The following is a 19,493-nucleotide window of genomic DNA, read 5'->3' on the forward strand; positions in this document are numbered from 1 at the left end:
AAACACAGCTATCCTCTGATTATCATTTTCCTTTCTCTCTCTGTCCTTTAGACATAAGATATGCTTCGATGGTGCCTTGCCTATCTCCAAGCGAAAAATCCGCTTTTCCAGAATTGAAAAGTTAAGACATCGACTAGAATTGGCTCGTCGAAATTTGTCTCTGCCTGCTACGCCCAAATGTCGCGATGTGATTCCGACTGAACGAGGGCAGGTCTGGTGCAGTCGAGGCTTGCCCCAGCGACGAAAAGGCCTTCCAGAGAATCCTTTCATGGTACCGGCGGTCTTCGAGGACCTGCTGAACCGATGGAGCAAGGAACAGATCCGGAAAGAGGTTGACGATGATATCAGTTGCCTTGTCACCGATGTCAATCACCCCTGGGCGGAAATCACTGTCATGGTGCCAGGAGAAGCAGATGTTGAGTGTGCCCGTGTGGCAAAACTTACCGGCTGTTCAGTGTTGACGGATGATTCGGATCTGCTGCTTCACGACCTTGGTCAGGATGGCTCGCTCTTGTTTCTAGACTCGGTTCAAACGTCCTCGGGCGTCTGGGATCCGGCCGAGCCAGATATTCGGGGGCTGAGGATCTGTCCCCATTCGCTCTCTGGCCGATTGGGCATCCCAAGCGTTCAGTGGTTTGCTTACGAATTGCAAAAAAATGCCCACCTGCGTTTTGCTGAACTTACCCGGATATCTCAGGAGAGCAGTAAGGCGACTGAGCTCTCCTCTGAATATCTGGAGTTTCTTCAAGAATATCATGACGATACCACTGATAACGCGGTGATACCTGGAGCAGAGCAGTCCGTACAACTGTTGGATCCGAGGGTATCGGAGTTATTTTGGCAGTATGAACTTCCTAGTATTTACTGCTCGGATGAACAGCCACACGTCTATCTCGGGATTTTGAACGAAGATTTTTCCAGACGATGTGCCTGGGAACAAGGTCGAACATATAGGTCCCTTGGGTACTCATTTTTCAACCTTTCCCGTCTTGTTGTCAATCGATACGCAGTCGTACATGAATTCGTTCGCAGGGGTGGAAGGATCGTGGCCGAGGAGATCACTTTAAGCGGAACAAAGACCGTGATCTCCGACCTGGATCTTCTCAAGAAACGTCTTGCGCTAGCACACGCTACCTTTGACGACGGTCTGGCAGCGGAGAGCTTCTGGTTTTTGTATGCTCTTTCCGATATTTATCGTGATGGATCCGGTACAACCACAGTTCCAAATGCGAAGGGGTTGGAGAGCTTTCTTAAAAATGGATATATGGCGCGAAGTACCGAATGGGCGGATATTCACCTTCTTGCTCAAATGCAAGCTGCACTGTACTCTTTACGAATACTGAAGCAGCTGCTCGATATCGCAACTCCTGGTCTTGACTTGGTTGATACCAGCTCACTACTCGCGGATTTACCTCCACTACACATAATGATGTCGCGACAGAAGATGACCCAGAGCTTTGCCAACACTCGTCTTGTCCGGCATGCGGTTTCTAAATTGATAGAAACGTATGGTTAACAAATACAAATCTACATTGCAAACATGCACTAGTACTTCACGAATTAGAGACCCCTCAGGTAATGACTATTATCAGCTAAGGATTCGGCATTCATGCGGTTTGTAGATTACAATGACATTTGCATTGGCGGTCGCCATAGACATAGAAGACATAAATGTGCCACTTGATAACCTTGCCTGAGAAGCCCCGGGTCCTTCAAATGATTCATTCCATTGGCATATAGGTTTTAAAGTACTAGAACCAGCCCTGGGAGGAGCGATGCTGCTGGTTCTCGATCCAGTCGTTTTGTTTGATCGGATACGGTCGATTGACAGAATAATCTTGTCTTGCGGTCGTGCGTGTTGTGGTTGCCTGGTGTCTGGAGGCGAAAATTGTTCAAGTTATTTTACAACTTTCTGGCGAAGAAAGAAACGGATATTTTTGTGGGTATCATGTAGATGGTCGCAATAGCGACAGACGATTGGATAAATCGTTTCAAGTTGCTCATTTTTCGGGGGCATCGGGAAGTCGTTCAATAACATATTTGCCGCGAGCGACACTCATGATGGGTGCTCCAGGAATCTTGCTATTATGGTTGTTAGAATTTGGCTGGTACAGCGAAAATGAGATCGATGTGTAGGTTACATACCGAATCCGTCTCTTAAGATCACGATCGTTTGTGGCGATAATGTAGACACGATGTTTGATGACACGATCGACCAGACAGTCATCGGCATATGTTCCCTTGTGGTCACACTTGACGCGCTCGAACCGAGGGTCTTTGGCTACACGCAGTGCAAGTCGGTATTTCGGGCCAAGCTTCTCCAACTCGGCAAGTACGCAATCTGTGACGATAGGAATACATTTGGCGTACAAACAGTCAAGCATGGTAGGAATGACCTCAAGTTTGTGCTGAATGGTGTGGGAAATGAAATTGGTATCGACCAGCACGGAGTATGGGGGAGCGAGGGCCGTGTTGAACTGGAAGAACATTGACGAAGGAGCTTGGGGGCTAAGAGCGAACTTGTCAGTACGATTATTGCGATAGTACTATATGATGCACTTACGCCTCCTTGACGAGGTCATCCTTCTTAGCCTCTTGACCTTTCTCTGTCTTGTCTTGATTTTGCTTCCTATAACCGACTGTTAGCAAGTCGCAAGAAGATCATGTTTCGTGATTATGACGAACAGGCGATTGTCGCGCATGGTAATGGCTCTCTTGGCCAGCGCATACTTGCGAGTCTTTTTCTGAACTCCCATGATGACGAGATGTGGATGATAATAGTGAGGAAGAGGTTTTTTTTTCTCTTTTCTTATCGGGGAAATCTATCTCGGGTTCGGGATGACTAATCGTGTCGATGGGCTCTGGGCATCCCCCACGGACAATCTTGTCTTCAAAACTCCCGTGTACTCAGCAATAACCTCAAACATTCATTATGTCGGGAGCGGATTCGGACTTTGATCTGTCGAAGGTAAGTCCCTACCTCGGTGTTCGCAAGCAACATATATTTCCCTAAACTATGCTGCTAGACAGCGTTGTCCCTGTTGCATTCCATTCCCTCTACCAACGATCCAAGGTCGGACAGCTAATCCAATATATAGGCACTTGCAGAACTTGCAAAGTACGTGAGACCACTTATAGCTTACATCAATAAATTCATGAGATTGACATCATATATTTAGGGGTGAAATGACTGCCTCGGCCCTGGAAAACCATCTGAGCGCAATTGAAAGCCAAGTCGATGAACTCTTGGCATCTTTCGAAAAGCAGGCGGCTGCTGCAGTGGAGGCTACGTCTGTCGATGAAACAGACCCGAGTCAACCGGAAACAGATCAGGATCAAAAAGTAGAGCCATCGAATAGTCCAGCCAAGTGAAACTTGCCATCGCCTAACTTCTCTGCAACTCCAACCTCTGTGATAATCCCATCTATCAAACTCGCGGGAGTAATGTCAAATGCCGGGTTCCAGACATTGATCCCTGGCGCAGCAATTTTCACGGTCTCAATCACAATCTGGTCGGTGGCCTCAGAACCCGCACGGGGACCTTTAATGCTGGTCACTTCAGATGCTGCACGTTGCTCAATGACAATGTCTCTCCCTGATTTCGTTGCCATATCGATTGTTGTGAGCGGCGCTGCAACGAGGAACTTAACGCCATGGTACTTTGCCAAGACAGCGAGACCATATGTGCCAATCTTGTTGGCTGTGTCACCATTTGCTGCTACCCTATCAGCTCCCACCACAATTGCATTCACTCTCACTTTGGTATCTGCGAGCAAAGCGGCTGCCATGGAATCCGTGATGAGTGTAGCCGGAATTTCGTCGTGAACCAACTCGAATGCTGTAAGGCGAGACCCTTGGTTGTAGGGCCTGGTCTCTGTGCAATAAGCGTGAGTTAGGAGGCTCTTCTCGGCCAGCGAACGAACCACACCCAATGCGGTGCCATATCCAGAAGTGGCGAGAGAGCTAGTGATTCGGGATTAGTGAGAACATACGACGGATAACGGATAATGTAGCGAATCGGCCTTACCCAGTGTTGCAGTGGGTCAATACAGTAATCATTGAATTCCCTCTGGACGCACGAACGGCGATCCATTCTGCGCCATTGTGTCCAATTTTCTTGTTATCCTCGAGGTCTTTTCCCATCATATCCTCTGCCGCCTGAATAAAGGCGGCCGCAACTTCGCGGCCAGTAGAGCCCGGTGCTTTCGTGCGGTTGACCACTACAGCCTCCAGCTTGCGCGCAGCATCAGCGAGATTGACGGCAGTCGGCCTACTCGTCACCAGATAAGCAAGCTTCTCTGTGATATATTGGCACACCTCTTCTGGTGATTGTGAAAGCTTGTCGCTGTCCACAGCAGAGGTTAGCTCCGAAGCGAGAGCAAGCATTGCGACGATCGCAATAGCAGGTGCCCCTCGGACTTTCATATCTTTGATGGCGTGCCATCCATCTTCTGTAGTCCGGATGGGAATGTATTCTTCGACAAATGGAAGCTGCAATTGATCCAGGATCTCAAGGTTGCCCTTGCTATACTTGATTGCCTGTAACATCTTCGTAGGTGACGGTCAAAGGTTTTAAAGACCTTGGTGAGGCGCGAAGAAAGAACCTTAAAAAGTCCGCGGGGGACTTTGGAAAGCTTACTTAAGCAATGCGGGGGGTAACTACAACAGGTACAATAGTTAAGAGGTACAACCTTCCCAGGAACGAGGAACGTACCTCTAACGTATGTAGTTAAGGTAACCAAGCCAGGTAGGATCAAATGCCATGGATTACTGTGCGAATATACTCTGCACCAATTAAACATGAGGTCAATGGCACATCGCCACATCGCCAGAAAACTTATCAAGCCGCCTAGGAAACAAATAATGAGCTCATGGTCACCGGCGCCAATGTTGAGCTCAATACAAAGCAGGGGAAAAAAGAAACCCCCTAGGTACGTAGCCTTCATAACCCTAGGCTCGCAAGTATGGCCAACTGCATCATAAGAAGAGTTGGTCAATCACCACCTAGGCTTATATTCTGTCCTCCTAGCTAGAGTGTTCCAAATCATTGCGACGACACTCAAATGGTGTCTTTCTTATCCACTTGCAGGTTGTCATAGGTGGGCCCAATCGATAACATCGAATGTGTATTGTGGGATCAGCTGGAAGAGATGTAGAGTACTGTAGGCTCTAGTCAGAAAGCTGTCGCACTAGCCATAGGATTGGAAGACAAGAAAGGATTGACAAACCGTTGTTTCCGCGCACGAAAGCATCCCCGTAGTTTCGTCGTAGTTTTCCATTCACGTATTCTTCAGTCTTTTCAAGGGCAATGTTCATGTAGCCATCAACTGATTGCAGTTCACCTATTGGCGCATTAGAAGCGAGGCCACTAGGAACAAGAGAAAAGTCCATACCCTTGTATACCACTCCAGAATTCAGCTTCACGATCACAGGCGCACCGATGATCTCACTCAGAAAGACAGAAGGGTCTTTCCCTTCAGAGGTTGCGGCGTTCTCCATATTGATACTGTGGTCTGAACTTTATCAAATGTCAGCCAGAGCTAAGTTCCATGGGAAAAGGGAAGACGTACCAGGTTGAGATGTGTTTTGAAGCAGACGGAGGGACGAAGCATTCGAAAGCAAGAGACCAACCAGTAAGGCGGTGAGTGATGCACTATCACAAGCGGGGCGGGATCTGCTGATCAGTTTTCGAAGAAGATCGGACACCGCCATTGTATTTTGCCGGTATTGCCGGTCATAAAATAGTATACTTTCTATTCGCTTTGCAAACATCATCCAAAATATTGAAATAGTTGAATTTGGCAAACTATGTGCTAGCATAGCTATTTGAGGCTAATCTGTAACTAATAAATCAAGAGGAAAGAGGTCTTATATAGTCAAATATTCCGTTAATCAGAAAGCATGCTAGTGTACCTTTATTAGGCGGTAAGCAGGACGGTGTCTTGACCCACTATAGGCTAGAAAGTGTGATAGCATGTTCCCTCCATCTTGACTACCAATTGTTTGGCTTATGCCCGGCCCTCGTGTCGCACATCTTACTCTATCACTAACATATCGCTGATTATAATAAGGTGCTTCCCGAGTCACTTCTAAAATCCATTCGGCCATCCTACCATACTTGGATCTTTTGAGGGACTCATGAGCTTTTTCAAAAAGCCCTCATGGGCAATAAAGAATACGGAGGAAACTGGCACTGAATTTTATCGACGCTCAGAACAAACGTACTCTGATATCATTGCTGCGAATCGTGAAGCACGCCACAAGCCGAAATCACCGGAGATCCCAGAACATACCGAAGATACTCAAGATACCGGGGATATTGAAGACTCAAAACGAAAGAGGCGGCGTCGGCACTCTAGTGAAAGGGGAAAGGGGCGCAATGATAGCAGTCCGGTGCAAAATGTGGCCCGTGAGGTTGATAAACTTGTGCTACCGGAGCCACAAGAGCTCTCGGGTTCCTCGCATGATTCCTCACCCGAATCAGTCAAGCCAGTCAAACAAAGCGAACCAACACAGAAAAGCAGCCCAGGAAAGCGCTTGTCCCAGTCACCGCACAAAGTCAGTGGTCCGGAACCACTAGGTGCTCTGCCTGTTCAACCAGTGATTGTCCTAGCGGATGATTCGGAAACTCGAACCCCTCGACCTGTTGAACCTCCTAGGCCTGTTCAACCTTCACCTCGGCCTGTTCAACCGGCGGAAGTTCCAGCGGATGACCCGATTGTCCAAATCATGATCACATCCGAAATTGCGAACACCAAACCATTACTCGTCCATCGAAAAATGTCACAGCGGCTCAGGGATGTGCGGTTGGCATGGTGCAGTCGCCAAAATTTCGAACCCCATATACAGGCATCAATCTACCTGACCTGGAAGGGCCGACGTCTATTCGACGTGACAACTTGCAGGAGTCTAAATATAAATACCAGGAAGAACTCTGCAGCGATCCCTGGCATTGATGATGACGACTTTGCAGACCAGAAAGAGCTGCGCATACATATGGAAGCGGTTACCGATTTACCTCTCCCGGTCAATCAGCAAATTACCTCGCCTGATAATGAAAAGCCCCCTACAGCGTCACAGTCCCCAGGAGCTGACCAGGGCGAGCCAATGAAACTTATTTTGAGGAGTCTTGGACACGACGATTTCAGAATCAAAGCAAGGTCGAAAACCCTGATCTCGCGACTTATATCGGCTTTCCGGGAGAAACAGAATATTCCTGTGGACAACGACATCTTTCTCTTGTTTGATGGGGACAAACTCGATCCCAATTCATGTCTTGGCGACTACGACATTGACGATCTAGATCTGCTGGATGTCCAAATCAAATAACCCTCCTCGAAGGATCTGAACAACTGAATAATAGCTAATCCGGGCTAATCAAAGCTAATAAAATCTTCCAGTCTGACTCTAGGGAATTTCTGTAAAGATAATGTATATACGGAGCACAATTTCAGAGTAAACATCAACTTAGTATAGTAGTGGACCTATCCATATCGATCACATGATATCAGATAAGCCGTGGGACTCTTTTTTTTTCTCCCTCGGAGGGGCCACCGACGATGTTCATTATCCGCTAAATTAATCTCCTGTCTAGACCCAATCGATCTTTACATACCTGAGCAACATTCTCAGAATATTCGCATCGACAAACCACCAACAATCACCCTCCAAAACCCCCACAATGAAAGTGATCACCGCCAATTTCGTGACATGCGCCGTGAAGGAATGCAAGACATCCCCGGCCTCATTCCCATTACATTTCCAAGACGCCGAGCTCGAGCAACAAGAACTAGACTTCCAGCCCGAATTCATCCGCAACGTTCTCCCCCGAATTGACTGGGAAGCCCTGCGCACCGTTTCCAACGAGGTATGAAGATCCGACACCCAAGTTTACCTATTCAACCGATATACCTATACCTACGTGTAGGTAATTCACCGACAATTACAAATAAGCTGACTCTTGCGGTCTTATTTCAGCTTGGGTTCCCGAGTCTTCCAGATTCGAAACCTGAGGGCGAGGCTCTCGACAACGAGCAGACATTGAAGGACTTGCATCGGTTGCTTCTTGAGACGCATGTCACGGAAGGGAAATTGACCTGTGGGAACTGTGGTCATTCATATATGATTAAGGAGGGAATTGCGAACTTCCTTCTTCCAAGCCACCTTGGTGAGAAATCTTCTTTTCCCTTGGGTATGTTCGTTTGCTAATATTCCTCCAGTCTGAACGACACAATCCCACATGCGCTTTTCACCAAAATAGCTTCGCAAATCGATACCCCAGGACTAGGAATGGTCTTCCTTCCTTTCCTTTCCCTTCTCTGAAAGACCCTATGCAGTGGCACGAAGGTTATCAGATATCCAAATCGGGTTCTTCTGGGATTTGACACATCTACGCTCTCACATCTCCTAAGACTGTGCTCCAGCGCCATGACTTGAAACGGAAAACAGGCGAAATTCTTTTGGAATTGGTATATTGTACAAGAGAGTTCGTAGTTTATGAAATCACGATTGCCATTGATAAATGCGTCAATGCTCCCACACTGAAAACGCCAGCCCGATTCAACGCCGCCCGGTAAATGGGAGTCAATATACCTCCCAAAGACTTTGGTAGATAGATCTCGGAAAGCGTTTTTTAATTAAGGAATCCCTTGCAGCCCGTTGAACCACAGAGACAGGGGATGCGGTCATCGCTGTCCCACTCTCTCTCGAATTTGTAGTCGTACGTTAACTCCTCATCTAATAGCTTTTGTTAGCATTTGTCTTTTCCTGCAAAGCCCGCGCGGGTCACAAACCTCTTTCAATATCCCTGAGCGCATAAATCACAATCCGTTTGCTACCATCTACCTTAATGATCTTGGCGGTGCAGTTTGGTGTACAGCTGTGATTGATGAATCGCGCAATTCCTCCTCTCTTTGTGGCATCGATGACGGTATTCTCGTCGATTCGGAAAAGATAACTGCTGCCGATCCCGCTCTTTAGGTATCGTCTTTCTCTCATGTCGGCGACCTGCTGACGCACTTTCTCTCCGACGTACTCAATGATCATGTCATTGGCAGTGATGTTTTCTTCGGCATACAAGCCCCAATTATGAATGGCAGAGCGAGCGAAGCGCACAGGCTTCTTGCGTTTCTTAAGCTGATTGAATCGAAGAACGTCTCCTTCGCCGTTCGCGGTGGGAAGGGCCTGCTTTTGTGCATTGATGTCTGCAATGAGCCGGCGGTTGTTGACTCGGGTTGACCGGGATGTCGATTTTGAGATTGTTTTGGCGGCTGCAATCCTGGCAGCCTCAGCTGCCGCTGCCTGGGGGTCTGCTTTGGCATTTGCTTCACGCTCTTCTCGAGCCTTCTGAACCTTGATCCGATGGGGCAGGTATTTGGATTTTTCTGCCTCGAGAATCCTTTTTCGGCCTTCCGTCCGCGCAGCGCCTGTGGTATTTGGCACATAATAGCCAGGGATACTGATAGCGTCCTGGGTCGTACCAGTTTCCAGGCCATTGAGAGCTTTGATCTCCTTTTGTTTCCAACCCCATGCAGCAAGATTTTGGATAATTGATTCTGACTGATCCAGTAGGATTTCCCGCAAAAATCGCAGGTCTTCATCATCCTTGACCAGGTTTTGCCAACCATCCAAATCAAGCACGATGTTTTCATCATCTTCCACCGTGGCGCGGGGCTCATCCTTGGAAACTGCCCATTCGATCTCTGTTCTCGGCTCATCGATAGGTTCGGCCTTCCCCGTTTCGCTGATCGAGAGGTCATCATCCTCGGGATGTTTGTAGGGGACATTCTCGGTGAATTGGTCTGCGGGTTGATCGTGCGTTGGTAATTTGTCGTCATCCTCTGCGAGGTCGTCATCAATAGCCGCGGGCGTTTCTAGCTCCTCAGTCGCATCCTCATATCCGAGTATTTCCGAGTCAATGCCAAACAGCTCTTCCTCCTGTCGCTGCCGCTTTCGTGCTTCTTCCTCTTCTGTCAGTCGCTTTCTCTTGCCTGACGTGGGAGACACCTGAAGTTCGTGGGAAAGATCGCTGGTTTCATTTGTGGCATCCAGGTCGTCCGCAAGTTGAGCGCTGCGTGATGATCCCAGATCATCCGACTGGTATCCCCCATCCCGTTCAAACTCCGATGACGTTGAACTTTCGCGACTAGGGGGACGGCTCTCTCGCTCATCGGCATCCCTAGTAGCAGGAGTGCGCTGCTCGTCGTCCGAATCTTCATCATCGTGCAGCTGCTGTAAACGATGATATAAGGGCCGGACTTCTTTCTTTCGAAGCGGTTGCCTACGCCGTTCGTCTAGGAAGGCAGCACCCGCATGGTCAAGACCATGGGCTTTACGGATACGAGGAAGAGCAAGGACATTCAGACCTGATGATCTGAGGGGATCTCGCCCGGCGGACATTTCGCCTCGAGAGCCAGGGGTGCTGTCGATTTGGAAAACAGATCGCTTTGTACCCTCGGGGTCTGAAATACCCAGCCTTTCCCTTTTAGCCGCATGTTTACTCGGTTCCAAATAGTCGTAAAGAGCCGGAGCAGCTATGCGTGACTTCACATCCTCGAGGAGCTTGTCCCTCAAGTCACGAATGATGATAGACAATACTTCTCGGCAAGGATCTAAATCAAGCGCCCGCTGCTTTTTCTCTTCTTCAAGATCCAATTCATCCTCTTTCTTTGTCCGATCTTTTTCGGCCTTGTTTCGTTGTTCGGTGCGAAGTCGTTCGGGGCTGGGACTCCGTTCGTAGTTTGGATTCCCGTAGGGCTGGCTCTCCATATTCATGATGTAGGTGAACAAGGGTTGCATGTGACATTGTCGGTAGCAGCGTTCAGTTTCCTCCTCGCCCCGGCGCGAGTTCTCGAAGATGATATAGTAGCCGGTTTTGTCACAACGGATATGCTTGTATCCAAAGAGTCTGAGTCTCTTTCTCAGGTGCGGAACCGTTGTGCTGAGAACTGGGACATAACAATGCGCAATGAAAATGTATGGATCGCGTTTGATCTGATTCAAGATAGGAGTTTCTTCGACCAATGATTGTATGACAGGGGATCGTGCAGCGGCCCTAGGACCCTCTGGGATAACGAGCCCCGGCCGTAGGGATGATCTGCCCGAGGGACCTTTGGGCGCAGTCGGTGGTGGTTCGCTTTTCTTTATCTGGACATCCGGTCTCGGTTCGATTGCGGGAGGAAGGCTAATCTTGGAAGCCTGTCGCTGGGACTCGACTGCTTTCGCGGCCATTCGATTTGAGACAACCCCGTCGCGATCCAGCTCCACCCTAATCCTGCGCGTGCCAATGCGTTGTTCTTTTTTGCATTCGAAATATGCACGTCGGGCTGCGCTAGATGCTGACGCTGACCCATTTCCCCGAGCTGAGGTGCTATCTTTGTATTTGATGGAGCAGATCCCCAGAAACCGGCCGGTGATGGGGTCTGTGCGGTTTTTGATTTCGGCCACATCTCCAAAGCTCGAGAAAAGTGCGCTGATCGGGGCAATCGGGGTCAAAGGGTCGAATCCCGTCACCACGACCTGAATCGGAGGCCCGGGACCAATGCTGGTTGCCACATCGTATGACCATGGTCGCAGATTGTAAGGCGCGGGTCGGTATTTTGTCTTCTGCTTGCAGCCGGATCCACGGGTATAATTGGCAATCGCACGACGAGGATCGGGTGCGGGATCGGCTTGGCCATTATTCACGATGTCCACATACTCGAGCTTTTTCCGCTTTTCCTTTGACGAGGTCCGCTTGTCCAGATCGGGGTCGTAGACAACCTTGCAGCCTGTCACACGGAGCTCGACGTGTCGAGTTTGCGACTGAGGGGTAGGAGGGGTGTCTATTGGGGTGATGGAAGGTTTGGTGACATCAGGATTCGGCCTGGAAGAAGTGCCCGGAGAGCCTCCGCCTGGTATCTTTGGCTGTGATGGACTGGTTACTTTGCAAAGGGGCGATGACTCCGCATTGGTGAGCGGTGTCAGCGTATCGATTGGTGGGACGTGATTTGCCGTGGGTGGTGGAGGTAGCCCAATCCTATCCTCTGCGCTTTTCGCCTTGGCGAAAATGGTCAATCCAAGCTCGTTGGGAACCGATGGAGTGCGAGCTCCCCCCTCGTCTGTATCAATTTTGACGGGCGTCTCAACGGGCGCGGGGGTGCTCGAGGCAAGAGACACTAGACGATCCGGAGTCTTTTCGGAAATTTGATCACCCTCGACATGTAATTTCCGGCGTTCCTGCGCTGTTTTGAAGCGCTTCTGTTGAAGGACAGATGGTGCGGTGGGGAAGAAGTCTGCAAAGCCGGCCGAGGCGCGTGACATAGTGAGAGGTTGGCTACACGCCAGAGACCGTGGCGCGATCAGAAGGCAGCATCCTTGACAGTCGTGATCCGGCTATTGCGAACACATGCGACCGAGAAGGTCCCGGCACGGCAGAATTGAGGAAATTGAGATGAAGGGGCTTTTACAGAAGTGCCAATGTCAAAGAAGGGATGAGAAAACAAAAGAGATGACAAGAAAAAGGGAGACCGAAAAGCGATATCCAGGAGCTGTTGAATCTGCGGAGGTGCCGTTACGCGCAACTCAAGAGTTTGCAGGAGGCTAAGACGCGATCGAGCGGAAGGAAGTGGAATGGTGGGGACGCGGGAGTTTGAACTTCACGCTTTCAAGGGATATGAACTCCTGTAAGGAAAGAAAGAAAAGGACGTGAAATAGATCGAATATGATTAGGTATGATGTGGTGAAGTTCAAGTTCAAGTTCCCCGGGGGCCGTTTAGTGACTGAATGATTCAGCAATTCTTTTTTTTTGGCCTTGAAAGGATCCCCAGTGACCTCACCGCGACTTAATAACTCACTACAATAACGCCCACAGTTGAGGTACCTAGTAAGTATCTTTGGGCACTCATTGGGGAAATCATTGATCTTTCATTATCTTATTGCTATTGGAGATGATTGTTAATAGTAGCCTTGGTATTGATCTCGTCAATAGGTTGTACTAAAAACAAGCCCAAAATTCATGTCTTGAATGGTTCCATAGTCTGATAATAGGGGATTCTTGCTTGCACCCTCACAACCCCCCCTGCCTGAAATTTCAGTACCGCCTTCCTAATTTGGTTGAGCATCTGCCTCGACACTTTGCTTCTGCATACCGCTCTCCTCACCGCCTCCTCATATCTACGCCGCTTTTGTATCAAACTGCATAGGATAGTAGCAAGACAGCAGGTACGTATGGTTTGTATGTAAACTCCTAATAAAATTCAGTCACTCATACATGTAAGCCAGAAGTGGGCAGAATACGTAGCTGAAAAAATAAATTATGGCAGAAATATGGCAGAATTCTGAGTGGTACCTGATCAGGAAGGCGGTCCAGGGATTTCATGCGAGCAACAATTCCCGATATATATACGGAGTACGTTTGAACATGTATCGGATTCGAATATAGAGTAGTATACATAATACAACATATATCCCTGCGTATGTCTCGGACTTTGCCGCTTTTATTAGGGTCATCCTACCTCTTCTTCCGCCTACGAACAGAGAAAGCGGTGAGAGGTGACCCTAAAATTAAGCATGGCTCCCCCACCCAACTTTCTCCCTTCAACCAGTCACACTCATCCATCATCAACGAATTGCACGCATCCATCATCAACTAGTCGCGCTCATCCACTGTCACAGCTGATTCGGACGCCGTACTTTTACTGGAACTGCCACACCCTCCAGACTGGGCCCAAGCGCACTCCAACCTGACCCCAAGCGCACTTCAACCTAGGTAATTGACAGAATGTCATTATCTATGACAGTAAGTCCTTCTGTGCCTTCTAGTATTTTCGATACTAATAATCAAGCTAGGAGCTGAATCGAAAGTTGAATGGTTACGTACCACTTAAGCCTACGGACAGAACCAAGTACTTTCTCCGTGACTTTTATAAGACCCTTCCTCCTGATGGAAAAGAAAATCTGGCGCAGGATATTTCAGGGTGTGAAAACGATGAGACACTTCGGCAACTCGTCCAAAGTATTCGGACTGGTTTGCTGGTTCCCTTGAAAGCACAGGGTGGTAAAACACCCACTGAAATCACTCCGTCTCCGCGTTCTGGTATTGAAGATTCAATCGAGGATCTTAAGAGCCAAAACATCGAACCTATTAGCAGAAGCTATCAGTCGCAACTCCGGAACCACTGTTTAGAAAGAGATGGTAATAAATGTCTTGCAACGGGGATGTACAGTCAGGCCCATGCCTACCCACCGAACGTACTTACGACCTCCCTTGAAGCAGCTCATATTATTCCATTTGCATTTGGATCCTTTCAGGCCAATAACAGCGAGTCAGTGGATCGAAATACGAAGATCTGGGTCAACCTAAGACGCTACTTCCCAGCTCTTCGTAACATGTCCTTCACCCCAGAACAGATTAATTCAGAAAAGAATATCCTAATGCTAGACGCCGAAATTCATAAGGAATTCGGACAATTCAGAATTATCTTTGAAGCGACCGGAGTTACTCATCAATATCGGATCAAGACCTTTTCGGGCATCAGCACAAGGACATTGAGAGATTTACCTCAAAGTCGGCTTGTCTATTTCACAGTTCATAATGGAAGTTGGGAACTTCCAGATCCTCAAATTCTCGAAATGCATGCTTGCATTGGAAAATTCCTACATATGAGTGGCCAGGCGGAGGTGATCGACAAGATCCTAGAAGATTTTGCAGACTGTGGTGGGCTTGCCCCGAGTGGAAGCACCAATATCGCAGACCTTCTTGCAGTGAGCTGCCTCGCAGTCCTATGTTGAAGTCGTTCAACTTTTCAGTCACAATCCACTTGCTTCATTGTGTACTCCCAATGGCGTCTCCCACCGATTCTCCTTGTCTGCCTCGGTCTTACCACGAGAGAAGAATTCCGTTAATATTGATACTTGTTCATCCTCAATTTCGATGTTATTTTTAATGGCGGACACCAGAGACGTGACATGCTACATTTGATGAAGAACCATTTGCCCAACCGAGGTGGAAAGCAAAACAGTTATTTGTACTTCCTCCTTTTACACATCAAGTACACCTAAGATCTCCATTATGACCAGATAAATCCTATCCTATCTTCCCCAATCAATTCTATGTCCGTGCTTTGACAGCCATCCAACGGGCCTAGTCTCTCTTGGAAGCAGAATCTAGAGCTCCCAGATCTGCGTCCTCTACTCCGTATATAGAGAACAAACCCACATCTAGACGGCAAACGGTCATCCGGGGAAAGCGTTATCTATACAGTGGTCGAAGGAATATGAATTCAGATAGGGCTTGCGTTATATATTATGACTTCAGGGGAAATCTAGGCGCTCGGTCCATGTGGACAGTTCCACGAAAGATACAGAAGTGGATGGCTGATGGAGTAGAATAAATGTCCACTTCGCCGAGAGAAATGGCTTTAGTCGATAGGCGTATAGAGGCATATATCATTGTTTTTCGTGGAGGGGTATTTTGCAGCCGAGAGACATATAACTACATATGGTTTCATGTAGAAGGCATGTTGTCAGAAGTACATAAACAGATCTTCAATGCACTGCAATGTGGCGGGAGAGGAAAACGAGGTGGAGTTCAGGGAAGACGAGGAAGATGCTTCCATATCCAATCATGTACCTAGGTCATCGAAGTCGGAAGAGATCTTCTGGTGGGCCCATAGTGCCCTCAAGCCGACTGCAAGACTGAGCTGTACGGAGTAGTTAGTTAGTCTTTATCATGAGCCAATTCCCGTTTTTTCTTGGACTGGATATTGAACTCGTCAAATTGGAAGGGCTTTACAGGCATAAGTTATAATCAAAAATTATTCCAATTTTCAAAGAGAGCCAACTTTTTTGCGGTTCCAAGGTCGGATATACCGCCACATTATGTAAGACGCCAGCCAGCCTCCGTTACAACACAGTTAACTAAGGATGTTAGTATGAACTAGCGTGTGGTGAGCACTATGTCAAAGTTCCAGGCTAATCTCGGACTTAGTGAGTGAGCCCTGTCATAGAAATCCATGGAACGATTGGAACCAACGAGAATATTCGTTGAGGAGAGATGCTTGAGGAGAATAATACCCCATACCGCGCTTATGGGGACTTCCAAATCCGGGTGCCCGAGTATCAGGTGATTCCCTACGTCCATGGATCATCGTCAGTGAGCCCGGCGAGTTCAAGGCTTATGTAAGAATCAGGGGTCTCAGCAAGGGGAAGGGGAAGCGAAAACCGGAATATGCACAACGATGTAATTAAATATGTATGGAGTAGATATGATGTTATGGCGGGGAATATAGTTATCATTCAAGCCTCCTAGTACTATTTACATAGTTATAGCACTGCATCAGCCCTGCCTTTTTTTTTTTCTCCTCGCTTGTATGAGGCTGATATCTCAGCTTATCCACATCAACCTACGGAGTACTTCGTATAAAGTAGCGTAGTGGGTAGTCCCTCTCAGCCGCCGTTGTGTATGAACCGAAGAAATATATCTGAACCGGGCAATTAATTGCGAGGGACCAATCGTACATGTGTATATGCAGTTGGCGAGACCGAGCCAAGGGGTATTTTTGCATAAAAACAATTAAAATCGGTAAAACAGCAACTGCAAAGGCGTGGAACGTCTGTCGAACCTTTCCAAGGTTCTTTTTTTCTCAGGGGATCCTCCCACTAAGGAATGCGCCGGGCCACTAAAAGATATAATTAGAGATTTTCCCCCGTATGTTTTTTTTTTGGGACTTTCAAAGCTCCGCCACTGCTTTGCTTCGCCTGCTAGCTCCGATCTAGCGTGAATATACGGCGAAGATCAGACCGATATAGGACCCCGGCACTACCAATATAGACCCCGGGACTCAGATTGCCAAGAAAAGGAGAAAAAAAAAAGGTACTATTTATTTACTTGCTATTATTAACACCAACGTCAATGGAAATATTTAATATTTATTTTTAACAATGTTCACGAAATAAACATCAAATAATATGCCAAGTGAGACATTCGATTCCCCTAACAACCAGCATTGGCCCGAGCATTCTCCTCATTGGACGAAAGCTTGCACAAAGTGAAAGAGCTAATAATAATCCGCCCCTCCCCCTACCCTCTCTGTTCTTGCCCCCCTCTACAACTTATAAATACGAAACTCCTGTGCCTTCTTTGCATCTTTCTATCTTGTCTCCTCTCTCTGCTGCTTTTAATTCCCCCTGACAATCTTTATTCTCTCACTACCATTGTCTTTGCATTCACTTTTTGCTTTTGCCCATCATGTGGTAAGCTCTGGTCTACCATCCATGGTTGAAGTATCCATGCTCACAGTTCTTAGTGGAATCTTCGGCTACATCAACTACCTCGTGGAGAAGGACCGCAGGTTCATCATTGACACACTGCTTAATGGTGAGTCGCCAAGTGTGATTCAATGATTTTAGCCTTTTGCTCACCGTTATTTCCCCAGGCCTCTCCAGGTTGGAATACCGTGGCTACGACTCGGCTGGTTTGGCCGTCGATGGCAACAAGAAAAATGAAGTCTGCGCATTCAAGGAAGTCGGCAAGGTGGCCAAGTTGAAGGAACTCATCGATCAGAGCACATATGACATGACCAAGACCTTCGAGTCTCATGCTGGTATCTCTCACACCCGTTGGGCTACTCACGGTACCCCTTCCCGCCAGAACTGCCACCCCCACCGGTAAGTCCCAGAAAACCCCCCCCCCGGATGATGGAGAGAAGATAGAGAAGCTAATTGGATGGTCGAACAGTTCTGATCCCACCTGGGAGTTCTCCGTCGTGCACAACGGTATCATCACCAACTATAAGGAATTGAAGGCTCTGCTAGAGAGCAAGGGTTTCCGCTTCGAGACCGAGACCGATACCGAGTGCATTGCCAAGCTCGCCAAGTACCTTTACGACCAACACCCCGACATCGAATTCACAGTCCTCGCCAAGGCCGTCATCAAAGAGCTTGAGGGTGCCTTCGGTTTGCTGCTCAAGTCGGTCCACTACCCCCATGAGGTTATTGCGGCCCGTAAGGGTTCGCCCCTAGTCATCGGTGTCAAGACCTCCAAGAAGATGAAGGTGGATTTTGTCGATGTTGAATACTCGGAAGAAGGTGTCCTTTCCGCGGAGCAGGCCTCCCAGAATGCGGCCGCCAAGAAGTCTGCCACAAGCCTCCTTGCCCCCCCCGACAAGTCACTGTTGCACCGCTCCCAGTCGCGGGCATTCCTGTCCGATGATGGCATCCCCCAGCCCGTGGAGTTCTTCTTGTCTTCTGACCCATCTGCCATTGTGGAGCACACCAAGAAGGTGCTCTACCTGGAGGATGACGATATCGCTCACATCCACGAGGGACAACTCAACATCCACCGTCTGACCAAGGATGATGGCACCTCCAACGTCCGTGCCATCCAGACCATTGAGCTCGAATTGCAGGAGATCATGAAGGGCAAGTTCGATCACTTCATGCAGAAGGAGATCTTCGAGCAGCCCGAGTCTGTCGTCAACACTATGAGAGGTCGTCTGGATGTAGCCAACAAGAAGGTCACCCTCGGTGGTCTCCGCCAGTACATCTCGACCATTCGTCGCTGCCGGCGAATCATCTTCATTGCCTGCGGAACGAGCTACCACTCATGCATGGCTGTGCGTGGTATCTTCGAAGAGCTCACTGAGATTCCGATCGCAGTCGAGCTCGCCTCCGACTTCCTCGACCGACAGGCCCCAGTCTTCCGTGATGACACCTGTGTGTTTGTCTCTCAATCTGGAGAGACCGCTGATTCCCTGATGGCTCTTCGCTACTGTCTGGAACGTGGCGCTCTGACCGTCGGTTGTGTCAACGTTGTCGGATCTTCCATCTCTCTCCTCACCCACTGCGGTGTGCACATTAATGCTGGTCCCGAGATCGGTGTGGCCTCGACCAAGGCATACACTTCTCAGTTTGTTGCCATGGTCATGTTCGCTTTGTCGCTGAGTGAGGATCGTGCCTCTAAGCAGGACCGACGTGAGGAGATCATGGAGGGTCTTGGACAGATCTCCGAGCAGTTCAAGGAGATCTTGAAACTCAACGACCCCATCAAGGAGCTGTGTGCCAAGTTCTTCAAGAACCAGAAAAGTTTGCTGCTGTTGGGCCGTGGTGCTCAATTCCCCACTGCTCTTGAGGGTGCTTTGAAGATCAAGGAAATCTCATACCTCCACTGCGAGGCCGTCATGTCCGGCGAACTGAAGCACGGTGTTTTGGCTCTTGTTGACGAGAACCTTCCCATTATCATGATCCTCACCCGTGACAGACTCTTCACTAAGTCCTTGAACGCCTACCAGCAGGTCATTGCTCGTGGTGGTCGCCCAATTGTCATCTGCAACGAAGACGACCCCGAGTTCTCCGATGCCCTGACCGAGAAGATCAACGTCCCCAAGACTGTGGATTGTCTTCAGGGTCTGCTCAATGTGATCCCATTGCAGCTGATATCTTACTGGCTTGCCGTTGGCGAGGGATTGAATGTCGATTTCCCTCGTAACCTGGCTAAGTCGGTCACTGTCGAGTAA

General features: G+C 48.5%; 10 protein-coding genes across 10 annotated transcripts; 6 read left to right on the forward strand and 4 right to left on the reverse strand.

The window, feature by feature from the left end:
• Window positions 1-268: 268 nt before the first annotated feature.
• On the forward strand, window positions 269-1,516 carry N7518_006334 (uncharacterized protein; the record flags this gene model as incomplete). Its single annotated transcript, XM_057187261.1, has 1 exon — window positions 269-1,516. The coding sequence occupies one exon, from the start codon at window positions 269-271 to the stop codon at window positions 1,514-1,516; it is 1,248 nt and encodes a 415-aa protein (XP_057038964.1).
• A 484-nt stretch (window positions 1,517-2,000) lies between these two features.
• Window positions 2,001-2,756, reverse strand: N7518_006335 (rRNA-processing FCF1 family protein; the record flags this gene model as incomplete). The annotated part of the gene is made up of 4 exons (XM_057187262.1): window positions 2,001-2,082; window positions 2,146-2,508; window positions 2,564-2,629; window positions 2,686-2,756. The coding sequence occupies 4 exons, from the start codon at window positions 2,754-2,756 to the stop codon at window positions 2,001-2,003; spliced, it is 582 nt and encodes a 193-aa protein (XP_057038965.1).
• Window positions 2,757-2,932: 176 nt separating this feature from the next.
• N7518_006336 (uncharacterized protein) lies at window positions 2,933-3,372 on the forward strand (the record flags this gene model as incomplete). The annotated part of the gene is made up of 3 exons (XM_057187263.1): window positions 2,933-2,968; window positions 3,099-3,118; window positions 3,180-3,372. 3 exons carry the CDS (start codon window positions 2,933-2,935, stop codon window positions 3,370-3,372), a joined length of 249 nt encoding a protein of 82 aa, XP_057038966.1.
• Window positions 3,336-4,548, reverse strand: N7518_006337 (S-methyl-5-thioribose-1-phosphate isomerase; the record flags this gene model as incomplete). The annotated part of the gene is made up of 2 exons (XM_057187264.1): window positions 3,336-3,963; window positions 4,028-4,548. 2 exons carry the CDS (start codon window positions 4,546-4,548, stop codon window positions 3,336-3,338), a joined length of 1,149 nt encoding a protein of 382 aa, XP_057038967.1.
• A 621-nt stretch (window positions 4,549-5,169) lies between these two features.
• Window positions 5,170-5,499, reverse strand: N7518_006338 (U4/U6-U5 snRNP complex subunit LSM6; the record flags this gene model as incomplete). Its single annotated transcript, XM_057187265.1, has 2 exons — window positions 5,170-5,342; window positions 5,394-5,499. 2 exons carry the CDS (start codon window positions 5,497-5,499, stop codon window positions 5,170-5,172), a joined length of 279 nt encoding a protein of 92 aa, XP_057038968.1.
• A 639-nt stretch (window positions 5,500-6,138) lies between these two features.
• N7518_006339 (small ubiquitin-related modifier domain-containing protein) lies at window positions 6,139-7,329 on the forward strand (the record flags this gene model as incomplete). Its single annotated transcript, XM_057187266.1, has 1 exon — window positions 6,139-7,329. The coding sequence occupies one exon, from the start codon at window positions 6,139-6,141 to the stop codon at window positions 7,327-7,329; it is 1,191 nt and encodes a 396-aa protein (XP_057038969.1).
• A 352-nt stretch (window positions 7,330-7,681) lies between these two features.
• On the forward strand, window positions 7,682-8,208 carry N7518_006340 (RNA methylation protein TRM112; the record flags this gene model as incomplete). The annotated part of the gene is made up of 2 exons (XM_057187267.1): window positions 7,682-7,867; window positions 7,978-8,208. 2 exons carry the CDS (start codon window positions 7,682-7,684, stop codon window positions 8,206-8,208), a joined length of 417 nt encoding a protein of 138 aa, XP_057038970.1.
• A 424-nt stretch (window positions 8,209-8,632) lies between these two features.
• set1 (histone methyltransferase SET1) lies at window positions 8,633-12,300 on the reverse strand (the record flags this gene model as incomplete). Its single annotated transcript, XM_057187268.1, has 2 exons — window positions 8,633-8,736; window positions 8,793-12,300. 2 exons carry the CDS (start codon window positions 12,298-12,300, stop codon window positions 8,633-8,635), a joined length of 3,612 nt encoding a protein of 1,203 aa, XP_057038971.1.
• A 1,459-nt stretch (window positions 12,301-13,759) lies between these two features.
• N7518_006342 (HNH endonuclease signature motif containing protein) lies at window positions 13,760-14,769 on the forward strand (the record flags this gene model as incomplete). Its single annotated transcript, XM_057187269.1, has 2 exons — window positions 13,760-13,777; window positions 13,828-14,769. 2 exons carry the CDS (start codon window positions 13,760-13,762, stop codon window positions 14,767-14,769), a joined length of 960 nt encoding a protein of 319 aa, XP_057038972.1.
• Window positions 14,770-17,227: 2,458 nt separating this feature from the next.
• Window positions 17,228-19,493, forward strand: gfa1 (glutamine--fructose-6-phosphate transaminase (isomerizing) GFA1; the record flags this gene model as incomplete). The annotated part of the gene is made up of 4 exons (XM_057187270.1): window positions 17,228-17,232; window positions 17,286-17,356; window positions 17,415-17,646; window positions 17,717-19,493. The coding sequence occupies 4 exons, from the start codon at window positions 17,228-17,230 to the stop codon at window positions 19,491-19,493; spliced, it is 2,085 nt and encodes a 694-aa protein (XP_057038973.1).

This window comes from Penicillium psychrosexuale, assembly GCF_028828465.1.
Source record: "Penicillium psychrosexuale strain IBT 29551 chromosome Unknown utg000004l, whole genome shotgun sequence".
Lineage (NCBI taxonomy): Eukaryota > Fungi > Ascomycota > Eurotiomycetes > Eurotiales > Aspergillaceae > Penicillium > Penicillium psychrosexuale.